Source organism: Salmo salar, chromosome 10 (assembly GCF_965601325.2).
Source record: "Salmo salar chromosome 10, fSalSal1, whole genome shotgun sequence".
In the NCBI taxonomy this organism is placed as follows: Eukaryota; Metazoa; Chordata; class Actinopteri; order Salmoniformes; family Salmonidae; genus Salmo; species Salmo salar.
Genome location: NC_138300.1, coordinates 84,233,568 through 84,246,904, shown reverse-complemented (window position 1 = coordinate 84,246,904; position 13,337 = coordinate 84,233,568). Strand labels below are relative to the sequence as shown.

At 40.2% G+C, this 13,337-nt stretch overlaps 1 protein-coding gene across 1 annotated transcript; it reads right to left on the bottom strand.

The window, feature by feature from the left end:
• Nucleotides 1-365: 365 nt before the first annotated feature.
• On the bottom strand, nucleotides 366-9,246 carry anpepb.1 (alanyl aminopeptidase, membrane b, tandem duplicate 1). Its single transcript, XM_014124421.3, has 20 exons — nucleotides 8,563-9,246; nucleotides 8,315-8,457; nucleotides 8,049-8,197; nucleotides 7,756-7,882; nucleotides 7,008-7,162; nucleotides 6,461-6,574; nucleotides 6,135-6,278; nucleotides 5,915-5,980; nucleotides 5,640-5,705; nucleotides 3,664-3,851; nucleotides 3,389-3,465; nucleotides 3,056-3,189; nucleotides 2,908-2,963; nucleotides 2,648-2,795; nucleotides 2,425-2,516; nucleotides 2,132-2,242; nucleotides 1,590-1,757; nucleotides 1,217-1,357; nucleotides 1,000-1,081; nucleotides 366-869 (listed from the first exon to the last, which is right to left on the bottom strand). The coding sequence occupies exons 1-20, from the start codon at nucleotides 9,198-9,200 to the stop codon at nucleotides 711-713; spliced, it is 2,958 nt and encodes a 985-aa protein (XP_013979896.3). The 5' UTR covers nucleotides 9,201-9,246; the 3' UTR covers nucleotides 366-710.
• Between the last annotated feature and the right edge of the window lie 4,091 nt (nucleotides 9,247-13,337).

The window sequence follows — 13,337 nt, the reverse complement described above, 5'->3', positions numbered from 1 at the left end:
TTTCAAGTCTGGTCTTCGTCCCCGTGCAAAATACTTCTAGACAACCCATTGAATTTGTTTTTTGACTATTTCTGTAATTACAGTGTAACAAGTATTGTAAACACTCTATTTAGGTTAGAGTTAAGGTTAGGGTTTAGAGTTTTTGCTGTGAGTACAGTGTTGTAATGAGTAATTACAATACGTGTTACACTGTACTTAGATGCACTTGACACCATATCTACTGTAATCAAATATGTTTGCCCAGTGACTATTTCAGAGTGCTAGTCCTCTGATTATCATTGAATGGTGTATTACCTTGTTATAAGGAGAACCGTTTATTTCCAGTAATGTAAAAGTCCGTAAGAAGCAAAATTACATGAAAGATGCAGTGTCAAACAAGTGTATTATTTCCACAACAATAAACCAGTGTTTTATAACAAATCACCATTGTAGATAGTTACTGTCTTCAAATATTAACAGTATTGACTTAAGCAAAATATACTATGATAAAAAATAAAGTTCCCCAAAAAGTTATTCAGGATGCAGGCATATATCAAAATGTCTTTAGTCTTTGCTAGAAAAAGCACATTTCAATTCATACATAGTATTTCTGATTAAGCGGCAGGATAGCTGTAGAATCAGAATGGTCCTTAACCGTTAAAGAGACATAAAACTCTCATAAAAACAGGGAACATAGCTTTTGGATAGGTGTTTGTTTCTCCATGTGACCCTTATTCTTTAGGAACCTCTGTGTTAAACCATGCCTGCACTGAGTCCTTGTTCTCCGCCACCCATTTGATGTTAGCTGTTGTCCTCTCAATGGACTGTGAAACTGCCAAGGTACCTGAGCCAAAGCCAACCTCAGAGTTGTCCGCCTGGAATTGCTTGAGCTGTGACAGCGAAGAGAAACATGAACTTAATGTATTGTGTAGAAACCTCAATATTCAGGGTCCACATAGTATCCCAATACGAACACGTTGAGCAGTACATGCTGAAAAATCCCCTAAACTTTCATTTTACCTGTTTGAGCTCAAATTCAGTTGAGAACCTCTTGGTCACACCATTGATGAGGTTGGAGAAGGAGAAAGATCCACCACCGTACCTATGACAGAATAAGAGGTAAAGCTAGAGAACAGCATCTAGTGAAGAGTTAGATCAAATATCAGTCTACCAAATGTGACATAATTACTTTGAAAATGAAACAATCAATACAATGTGTTTAAAAGCTCAAACTCACTGAGTAAAGATGTAACTCCATCGGTCTCTCATAAAGTCCCAGGCCAGAGACTGGCCCACCACGTTGCTTGCAATGTAAACAATGGTAGAGGTAGCATCCTGCTTGCGAATTTTGGTTGCATCCAGGGTGTATTCCAGGTACCTAAATGTGGCATGGAGGTACAAAGACAATATGAGGCATTGAAGCACCTCATATTCATGTCAAACACACAAGTCTCTTTCAAGCATTGTTTTAATATTTCTCCTTTTGACGCCAGGCAGAGAATCAATGCTTTGCTGCTTATTGAATACTCTGACACTTACAGGAGGGCTAATAACAGATCGCAATTTTAGGTTAACATTACTATGTCTGTCCTGGATAAACTTGAACTCACTTGTTGAGTAGCCAGGGCTGCTTGGTACAGGCCAGGGCAGATCGAAGCTTGTCTGCCTCAATAGCGATGGTGGCAGCCTTGAACTGATCCCAACCAAATTGCCACTCCGCAGCCCCCCCTGCAGCAATAGCACTGCAGTACACTGTCGTCCTCAAGTTGGGGTGTATCCTAATAGGATATAAAATATATAAATATTTCAGCATCCATCATGCTGTGTGGTACTCAAATGTTGATATTTACTGTTACAGGTGTAGGATCTTGATTTGTAATGAATGATAAACATTTACAATTAAAACATTTACTAATTTAAAACACTAAATCCTTCTGAAGTTTGTCATTTCCATTTTGAAATTTCAGATGTAATTTTCCCTTAGGAAAAATGTTTGAACCCCTGCAAAAATTATAATCCACATAATAATGTACATTTCCTGTTGCTGCAGGATTATTTTCCTACTGTAGAAAACTTGCTCAGATTAAGATCCTACATCTGTAAAGGAATTCAGAAATGAATCCGAATTGCATTCAAGTCCTACTGAACTCACGGATTGTTTGCAGAGTCTTTCATCCACTGACTGTACCAGCCTTTAGTCAGAGTCTGGCACTCTTCAATACCAGTGCTGCAGGCCACCCTGATGGCATTCACCTGGTTGTACCTGAGGGTGGAAAAATGCAAGTAAAGGGAGAGTAGAGTAAGGGGATTGTCTTGGCCTTCATATACTTAGGTAAGCCATAGTGATATTGTGAAAAGGATACTTTTGTTTTGACATGGCTGGGTAAAAGCAAAAATAAAATGTTATATTATAATCAAGAAATGTAAGGCTATTGATCTACTCACTGGTCCATATGTCCAGTGGGTACTTCCGTCCAGTTTCTAGTGATATTCCCAAAGTGCTTAAAAAGTGGTTCTACTTGATATTTTAGGTAAGCCTAAAAGATCAAAACAAACATGAAAAAAAGTGTAATTTATAATGCTTTTTTTTGTTTAGTATACTGCCCATAATATTATTTGTAACATGCTTTATATTTTTTTGCATTGCTTTTCTAGATAATAAACCAACCTGCATATCCCCAAAGATTTCACTCCGATCAAACATGAGGTAGAAAAAGTCCAAGTTGTCGAGAGCTGACTCCCACGGCATATATTCCCTTTCTGTTCTGAGATACTTAGTTGTTCGCAACGCTAATGTTGTGTCGATATATTTTGCCCTTTACAGAGAAAATATACAAATTAATTGATAATCCTTCTAGGCCTACTATTTATGAATAAAATGCCAAGTATTACTATTTAAATCACGCATACAGTAAACGATGTACTCACCTTGCAAGGTTAAAAGCATCATCCACCAATTGAGCTCTGTTGATAACTGGAATAGACTATGCAAAAACATTAGCATGAATGACTGTTTCTGTATTTTGTGTAATTTGAGGTTTATTTGGAGAATAGGTTGTTTTCATCAATGGCTGACCTCATGATGGCTGCTCAGTACATTGAGGAGACGTTCCCAGTTGGCGTTATCATAGTTAACCCTATAGTATCCAGAGACGTTAAGGTTGGCCAGTATCCAGTTGTCCACAGTGACTGTCATTTCAGGCTTATTAGCTTAATATTTAGGGACAAAAGCAACATGTCAGTTTCCAAATCATCATATTATATCTCAATAATGCTCTTTGATAAGATTCTCTTGGCTGTACTGTAATCCCTAGCTTTTGCTCATCTCCATCTGTGAACTGTTTATAGCTTTAAATATACCACAATACATTTGACAGGTTCCCACATCGTCAGTGGTTGTAATGCCTACCAGTTTTGTCCAATAGCCATGTCTGTTGCTGTACAACTCCTGTCTTCATCCACCTGATTGGTACTATCCACTCATAACTGGGGAAAGAGGTTAGGTTATTGCGGCGCAATACCGTTTTTTTATTAGTAGTGATTAAGGTTGTTATGAATGATACTGTGACACTCATAAAGGTTTTATGACTGGTTCAGAAAGGTGTTATGTATACCCCCTATACTAAAGTGCTATCATTTGTTTATCCTCAACTTAGTTCGCAATTATTCATCATTCAGGCATACTTGAAGTCAGATGGTGGTACACTCCCTGCAGTGGCAGGGTCCAGAAGGAAGTGCTGCTGGTGGATCTGTCCAGTGGCTGTGTTTATGGTAACCACTGGGAAGCCCATCTGAAGGACCCAGCGGTTCATGATGCTGTGCACAGTTTGGCCGGTGGGAAGTGACGCACCAGTGCCAGTGGAATTTACTGCCTAGAGACGAAGGAAAGAAATGTTAAGGTTAAAACAAATATATACAGTACCAGTCAAAAGTGTGGACACACCTACTCATTCTACAGATTTGTGAACAGCCATCCACAATCCAACCAAAGGCGCAAATAGCTAAAATCAGAGAGTAGCAGTGTGATTTATATTAATGCGCTATGTACAGTACCATTCAAAAGATTGGACACACCTACTCATTCAAGGGTTTTCCTTTACTTGTACTATTTTCTACATTGTAGAATAATAGTGAAGACATCAAAATGATGAAATAACACATGGAATCATGTAGTAACCAAAAAAAGTGTTAACCAATTTAAAATATATTTTATATTTGAGATTCTTCAAAGTAGCCATCCTTTGCCTTGATGACAGCTTTGTACACTCTTGGCATTCTCTCAACCAGCTTCATGAGGTATTCACCTGGAATGCATTTCAATTAACAAGTGTGCCTTGTTAAAAGTTAATTTGTGGAATTACGTTCCTTCTTAATGCGTTTGAGCCAATCAGTTGTGACAAGGTAGGGGGGATACAGAAGATGGCCCTATTTGGTATATGACAAGAACAGCTCAAATAAGCAAAGAGAAACGACAGTCCATCATTACTTTAAGACATGAAGGTCAGTCAATTTTGGAAAATTAAGAACTTTGAAAGTTTCTTCAAGTGCAGTTGCAAAAACCATCAAGGACTATGATGAAACTGTCTCTTATGATATTCGCCACAGGAAAGGAAGACCCAGAGTTACCTCTGCTGCAGAGGATAAATTCATTAGAGTTAATTGCACTTCAGATTGCAGCCCAAATAAATGCTTCAGAGATGAAGTAACAGATGCATCTCAACATCAACTGTTCAGAGGAGACTGTGTGAATCAAGCCTTCATGGTTGAATTGCTGCAAAGAAACCACTACTAAAGGACACCAATAAGAATAAGAGATTTGCTTGGGCCTAGAAACAAGAGCAATGGACATTAGACTGGTGGAAATCTGTCCTTTGGTCTGAGGAGTCAAAATGTGAGATTTTGGTTCCAACAGCCGTGTCTTTGTGAGATGCAGAGTAGGTGAACGGATTATCTCCACGTGTGTGGTTCCCACCGTGAAGCATGGAGGAGGAGGTGTGATGGTGCTTTGCTAGTTACACTGTCAGTGATTTAGAATTCAAGGCACACTTAACCAGCTTGGCTACCACAGCATTCTGCAGTGATACGCCATCCCATCTGGGTTTACGCTCAGTATGACTATAATTTGTTTTTCAACAGGACAATGACCCAACACACCTCCAGACTCTGTAAGGGCTATTTGACCAAGAAGGAGAGTGATGGAGTGCTGCATCACATGACCTGGCCTCCACAATCACCCGACCTCAACCCAATTGAGATGGTTTGGGATGAGTTGGTTTGGGATGAGTTGGACCGCAGAGTGAATGAAAAGCAGCCAACAAGTGCTCAGCATATGTGGGTACTCCTTCAAGACTGTTGGAAAATCATTCCAGGTGAAGCTGGTTGAAAGAATGCCAAGAGTGTGCCAAGCTGTCATCAAGGCAAAGCGTGGCTCCTTTAAGAATTTAAAATATGATTCCATATGTGTTATTTCATATTTTTGATGTCTTCACTGTTATTCTACAATGTAGAAAATAGTAAAAATAAAGAAAATCTTGAATGAGTAGGTGTGTCAACTTTTGACTGGTACTGTGTGTGTGTGTATATTTTATTGTAGATAGGAGTTTCATCAAGTTATCACTACTGTTGTTTCAGCGTTTGATTATGTAATAGAGAAAACGTACCATTTGGAGGTGATCCCAGAGGTCAGTATACACTGTGTTATCATAGGCAAACGTGTTCAGGTATGTCTGTGGGATAATAGGGGAAAGAATATACAGAAAGGTTATTCAGCAACACAATAAACATAATTGCTTTGAACTTAGATGCATTGACACATTTTACTACATCTACCCTGTACTTACTCTTCTCTTATGACAGTGACAATAATTATTTCTACCACCTGCAGTACAGTGTTATTCAGGATTATATTAATAATATGGTAATATACTGTACATACACTGAGTCCTGTGGAGAAGACCTCTTCAGACAGGAAATCAGAGAGCATTCTCAACACTGATGCTCCCTGTGGACACCACAGAATTCAATTGACGATACATGATATAGCAACAACTAAAACAAATATATATTAATCAAGTAAGATACTTAATGTCTGCAACACAATAAGTCAATGTTATTTGTTCTTCAAAGATCATGGCAGAGAAAATACTTGAGCGTACTTTGCTGTAAGAGATGGCATCAAACAGTTCACTGATTTGCTCAGGCTTCTGGATGTCCTCCTCTTTGGAGGACAGGGGGTGAGATGAGGCAAGAGCATCTACTGCAAACACCCTGTGCACATCACCCAGAACTATCAGGTCTTTCTGTGGAGGGAAAGGACATGATTATACACTGAGACAATGAGGGGACCTCTCCAGTCCACTCCATGTGGACAATTGATATGCATTGTCTTCATAATTTGTTCAGCCAAATAAAATAATATTAATGACAGAAAGCTGTCCAAATGAAGGTCTGAGATTAATAGAAAAATAGTTGAAACACTTACTATGTTCCAGTCAGGCTCTGCTTCATTTGCCCCAAGATATTCTACATAAGACGCAAAGCCCTCATTTAGCCACAGGTCATTCCACCACCTCAGTGTCACAAGGTTTCCAAACCACTGAACAGAAGAGAGTCATGTTACTTACAAGACCATTCAAAATAAAACAGGTTGACTTCAATTCAAAGTAATCAGCTAACATAAGACATTAAGATAATATACAGTAGGTTATGATTTGTTAAAACATACAGTAACTGCATTTACTCACAAATTTTACATTACATTTTACATTTTAGTCATTTAGCAGACGCTCTTATCCAGAGCAACTTACAGTAGTGAATGCATACATTTCATACATTTTTTTTCCTGTGCTGGCCCCCCGTGGGAATCGAACCCACAACCCTGGCGTTGCAAACACCATGCTCTACCAACTGAGCTACAGGGAAGGCTGTCTAATCAAGTTAGCCAAAGTACATGACCCAGTTAATCGTTTTATGAAAACACAGGGAAGTGCAATATATTATATGTACAGTACTGTATGTAGTTCACATACCATGTGGGCCAGTTCATGAGCAATAATGGTGGCGATCCTTTCTTTGTTTGAATTGGAGGACATATTAGGGTCGTACAAGAGGGCTGTTTCTCTGTATGTAATGAGTCCCCAGTTCTCCATTGCTCCAGCATTAAAGTCAGGCAAAGCAATCTGGTCTGGAAGAAAGAGTCAGCAAACAAAAAGGATGACACATTCTCAGCCATATACGGTACTATAGAGCTACTATAACTGCGTGAATAAAGACTTATCAGATGCCATATAAGAGTTAAGAACAAAATAGTTATTACTTTTTAACAGTAAGTAACTGAAAGCATACGGCTTCCCATTGTCACGCTCGTGATAATGGACAGACCAATGCGCAGCGTGATTTGAGTTCCACATACTTTTATTAAGTGAAAACTTCTCAACAAACAATAAACAAGCACCGAAACATGACTTACATGGTGCAACAAGCACAAACAATATCCCACAAAAGCAGGTGGGAACAGGGACACCTTAAGTATGATCCCCAATTAGAGACAACGATAATCAGCTGCCTCTAATTGGGAACCACACTCAATCTCAAACATAGAAATAAATCGACTAGAACACCCCCTAGTCACGCCCTGACCTACAACACCATAGAGAACCAAGGGCTCTCTATGGACAGGGCATGACACCCATAAAGAAGTGTCTGAAACCTATAAAGAAATCTATAATCTAAAACCTTATAAAGATGTAAGAAATTCAACTTCTATAAAACTCTTACCTGACTTTGGCAGAGGGTAGGTGGCATTGTAATATTTTTCGAAGAATTTCAGGATGGGTCCTGTTTTGCTGAGGGCGTACTCGCCTTGTCCATCAGCGATAGCTTTTTTGCGGGCATAGATCCGGATCTGAAAACAATTTAGCAGCATTGCACTTCATACTGTATATCAGAAACACAGTTATATCCACATAGACTTTATGACACTTGAACATTGTGAGCTTTTTCCTTGAATGTGACACACGGCAAAATGGGACTGAACTTAGTTATTCTAAAGAATAGGTAAAATACATTACCAGAACATTGTCTCTTGTGCTGTTAATATAGTCGTAGTCACTGACAATAAATGCCAACAAGTATGTTGACATATTTTTGGTTTCATCGAAAGATGTCCTCCAAACTATCACAGGCCCCTCGGTCCCCACCTCAGTGACTTCAACAGGAGCTGAGCAAGAATTTGGAAAAGAGAAGAGCGGACAATAAGAAGATGTTTTGATAAGAATCATAATGCCGCATTTCTGCATTATGACCAAAGCGTTCTTTAAACATTCACAGTACTGACCATGCTCCATGCCGTTGGACAGGGCCACTGTCGTCGGGGGGTGAAGGAGTGTGATGTGGAAGACGGCTTTCATTGCAGGCTCATCAAAACAGGGGAAGGCTTTCCTGGCATCTGTGGGCTGCATTTGAGTTGTCGCAACAACTCTGAGACAAACAGTACAATGGTTCAGAATTGTTTCGTCAAATGTAGGTGTAATCTATCAAGTCAATCTACATCAGCATTACAGTTTAAGCTTCATTACAACTTACTTTTCTACTCCTTCCTCCGTATATACACTCCTATAAAAGCCTCCCAAGTCATCAGCCAGCTCCCCAACAAACACTGTGTCCAGCTGGTAGGATTCTCCAACAGCTAACTTGCCATTCAGTTCCAATACCAGGAACTGAGTTGTTGGCTGTAGCCAGGATTTCTTTATGGTTGGTGCGGGTGTGCTACCGAGAGCAGACAGTTTAGCCAGATGGTCATCAGCCCACTTGGTGTAGTTCAGCTTGTTGGAGTGTATGAGGATCAGGTCTGTCTCCTTCACACATTGGAAGACCACATAGGATTTCCCTGTGAAGATGTAGAGGCCTTGTGCGTTAGCGGTGAGACGAGGCCACAGGGTTAGGTTGTAGTGGTCAGGCTTCAGGGTGTCTGGGAGACGGTACTTGTCCCATGGTTCATTTGAGGGTGCAGTTGTGGTGACCTGTGGCTTGACAGTTGACCCTCCAGGTGTGGTGACCGGTGGCTTGACAGTGGAACCTCCATTAGTCGGACTGACAGCCTCGTTGTTGGCTACCTCTTGAGAATAAACGACTGCCAACGCAATGATGGTGGCCACTGCCCCTGCACCAAACACAATGCCCACCACCCCAACAAACTTACTGATATAGAAGCCTCCCCCCATGTCCAACTGGCGTAAAACTACACAGCAAAAGAGATGATGTGGTGTCTGTGCAGTTTTTTATATAGCGGTACACCAGTGGACTCTCCTCCCACCAGGACTAATGGCTCAACCATTAACACGACATAGCTCTGGTGGGCAGAGACACAGTTACTTCTAGGGGTCACAGATCTAGGTTCATTTTCTTTATTTAACCAGGATCGTCCTCTTAGTAACATTTGCCACTGCTTGACAGGAGGTCTTAAAAAAAGGTGGGGAAAGAGAATTGAAGGGAAATTTTGAGACGGTATACTATTCATGTAATAGCAACACCATTTAATACGGTCTAACAAAATATTACACATTGTAAATAAACCACTTTATCCAATTCATCATACATAGAAATGCAGTCTTTTAGATGTTGAAAGCACGTTGTGGTGGGTATTAGATGTCTTTAGACATGCTTGGTGGTAGTTTCATTGCACATTCAAGCTACATTACCTCACCAGGTAAAGTCTTTACCACAGCTTCAGTAAAACTACATTTGATTGGTATGAAGCCAGAATACATAATAAAACTGTTAAAGGATAACTTGTTATTTGTTACATGCACAAGTATTATCTTGTATTGTTAGTATTAGAATTATCCTCACGTGGAAGGTCTCCGACAAATGTCATAATAGCCCTTGTTTGTCAAGTTTTCACATAATCATTACAGAACTTCATATGCAGTGAATTGATTAGATAAAGAGCGGAAAAGCTTAGCCAAGTCTCAGAACTCGATAGAACTAGAGGAGACTAGCTACTAGTAGTGATGTGTTTGTGTTTCATTTGTTCAACTTGTTCAACTGTGCAATCAAGGCTCATAAGCACTATACAGGCCTTTGTTTTCTCATAAGATAGAAGTATTAGAACAAATTAATCACCATGTAATCAAACCAGCTCAAGGACAATCTGTACAACATATCTTTATGATGCATTATATGGTGCCTGATCTCACAATAGTTTGAGATATTAAAGCCAGTCCATAAAACCTCACCTTGGGTATCGTTTAATATCTACCTTGGGTGTTACTCATGTCAGCATTAATTTGATAAAGGGAATTTCAAAATGCAAAGAGATCAAATACAAATCTTTGTCAATTTTCCAGAAAACTACGTTTAGACAGGAGGCCCAATTCTGACCAATCAGATCAGCTCTGAAAAAGAGCTGATGTGAAAAGATCTGATGTGATTAGTTAAAAAAAAAACAATTGGGGATAAAAAGATCAGAACTGGGCTGCCTGTCCCTTATGGAAAAACCACATAAAGTCATTTAATGAACTAAATGTAAAAAAACTTGATTTCACAGGTTAAAAAAGGAACGATATGATTGTATCTAATGCTGCATTCAACCATGTGCGAAGTGGGAATTTACCATTTACAACTGGGAAAAAGCCACTTGAACGGCCCTCCAACTGGTAATTACTAGTGGGAAATGTATCATCCCTGATGTCACGACTTCTACCGAAGTCGGTTCCTCTCCTTGTTCGGGCAGTGTTCGGCGGTCGACGTCACCGGCCTTCTAGCCATCACCAATCCATTTTTCATGTTCCATTTGTTTTGTCTTGTTTTCACGCACCTGGTTTCAATTCCCTAATTACATGTTGTATATTTTCCCTCTTGTCCTTGTCGGGAATTGTTTATTGTAAGTACGTGTGCTTTATGTGACTGGTGCGATATGGGTTTTGTATGCCGGTAGTTATGTACATTAAACGGCTCCGGCTATTTACCAAGTTCTGCTCTCCTGCATTTGACTTCCCTGCCACCAGTTACGCACACCTGACTTCTCCCACATGCTGACCTAACCTCAACAGCATTTTCAGAAGTTAAATGTAACAAAACATTTATAAAAAGTAATGTTTTTCTTAACTCTTTAATTGGTTTACATGCATGATATCTGTACTTTTAGTATGTTTGACGCAGCTTGTTGGCCATTAGCCAATTCCCAACGATTTCAGAGGACGTGAATGCATCCAACAAGTATTTATCACTTCAACTGGTAATTTCCCATATTGTTACGAATGCAGCTTTATATATACACACTATAGTCGGTAGAAAAATGTACCATTATATTAGATTATCCACACATGTACACTAAAAAGGTATCGACCAGTACCATGTGAGTTTCTGTGTACCTCTGAAGGTACATCGTGTACCCGTCACAGTTTAATATGAACCCCTTTAAAACGCCACCCAGCACAGGATTTGATGTTCGAGCACACAACCAACACAGAAGACCAGGACAGGTAAGTATGCTCAAGGTAAGTTTTATTTTAAATTTGTGGACATAACATGGATCAGACCCCGTTACCCCACAGCAGACTGTACGATTTCCCGGGCTTTGTCGACAGAGCTTCCCCTCAGGTAGGTTACCCTCCCCCTTAATCCCTCAGGTAAGTATCAGCCATGCGAAAGTGACCCTGCAACACACAGAATTATTCTGATACAGCACTGCAACAATATGGTAAAAAGCACAACAAATCTCACTCACACTGAATTATTCTGATATGGCACAGCAACAATAGTTATTTGAAGGGAAGGCATTGCAAACAATAACGTGAAAGGCACTACAATTTCACTCTAGTGCTGCACACAATATGGGACCAACCCTTGGCCGTGCTCTACTCCGCCAACCCCTCTAAAGGACCCTCTACTGCTATGTGACAAAACAGGCAGGGAAAAAGACCGACAACATATAAAGTGGCTGGGGATAGGTTATTGATTTCTTTTTACCCCTTTTTTCTCCCCAATTTCGTGGTATCCAATTGGTAGTAGGAGGAGGCCCCTGGTTATTGATTTCTAGGGCCCAACGAGAACCATATCCCCACAAAAATAAAATACATGTCTTTGTCTGGAGATATCCAGATCCGCACAGCTCCCTGTCCTGGAACGCGCCCTGTCTGAGACTCTGCTCGGCGACGTCACCGATGGCCCCGCCTCCGGTGCTGAACAAGCGGGAGACAGACGCCAGGGAAACCTGCCAACATTAGTGGCTTTCAGTGTCATGGCAGAATGGCCGAGAGAGAGAGTAGTGTAAGGGGAACACAGGAAGAATCACGTCCCTTACTTGGCGGAGCTAAAGCTCCTAGATGTGCATTGTACCAATGCCCCTCTCGGTCCTTTGCTCTCGGATCACCACTCAGCTCCGCAGCCCCAGTTCGTCGTCGTTCCTCACTCAAATTCGTCAGTAAGACTTCTCATCCTGCAGACAATGGTCCAGTGCAATCACAGCAAACACCCAAGACATGGAAACTTATATAGGGGCCCAATCCCAACGGAGAGACATTCTGCGCTCAACTCCCAGCAGACAAACAACACAGAACGGGGCTTTTGAAGGAAATGACAGCCAATTCCCAGCTACCTGTATGATTAGCTAACTCTCTGAAGGTGCGTCTGATCACACCAGTTCCGCCACCCACTTATCCACTGATCTACCAATCCATCTTGTGACATATCTTTGACCTTTTTTACATACCAGGGAACAACACTGTACGATAACCATACTCTTATTTTTGAGAGTATTTGGATATATGTTCTTGGTAAAAAAAAATATATATATATATATATATATATATATATATATATATATATATATATATATATATATATATATATATATATATATATATATAAACATCTGGAGGCACTGCTAAGCCATTAATGCACTCCACATCACTCCAGACCAAAAGCTCACAAGTTTAAATCCCGAGAACATTTATGAACACTTAGGGCTTGATTCTATCATATCTGCGCTAGCGGACAACCTCTATAGCGGTTGTTTCGGAGGTGGAACTGCATTAGAGCAGTCAAATCTTCAAGTGTCTCCCGACATTATACCTGAAGCGGAAAATGCCATTAGCTGCACGAAGCTGCATTAAGAGAAATCCAATGCAGCCTGGTTTGAAAGTTGGAACGCTGTAATGTGATATGTAATCTACACCTCGTAACTGATAGAAATCCATATTATTTTAAATGATTTTCAACAAGTATTGTAGTTATCTGTAACAACTCATAGTTACAATGCAATAACAAGATGTACCTGGTAGTAATTCCGTGTAACAACAAATTCTTGTTACCACGCTTGTTACAAATGGGCAAGTTTCCACTAAATTCACCAACAT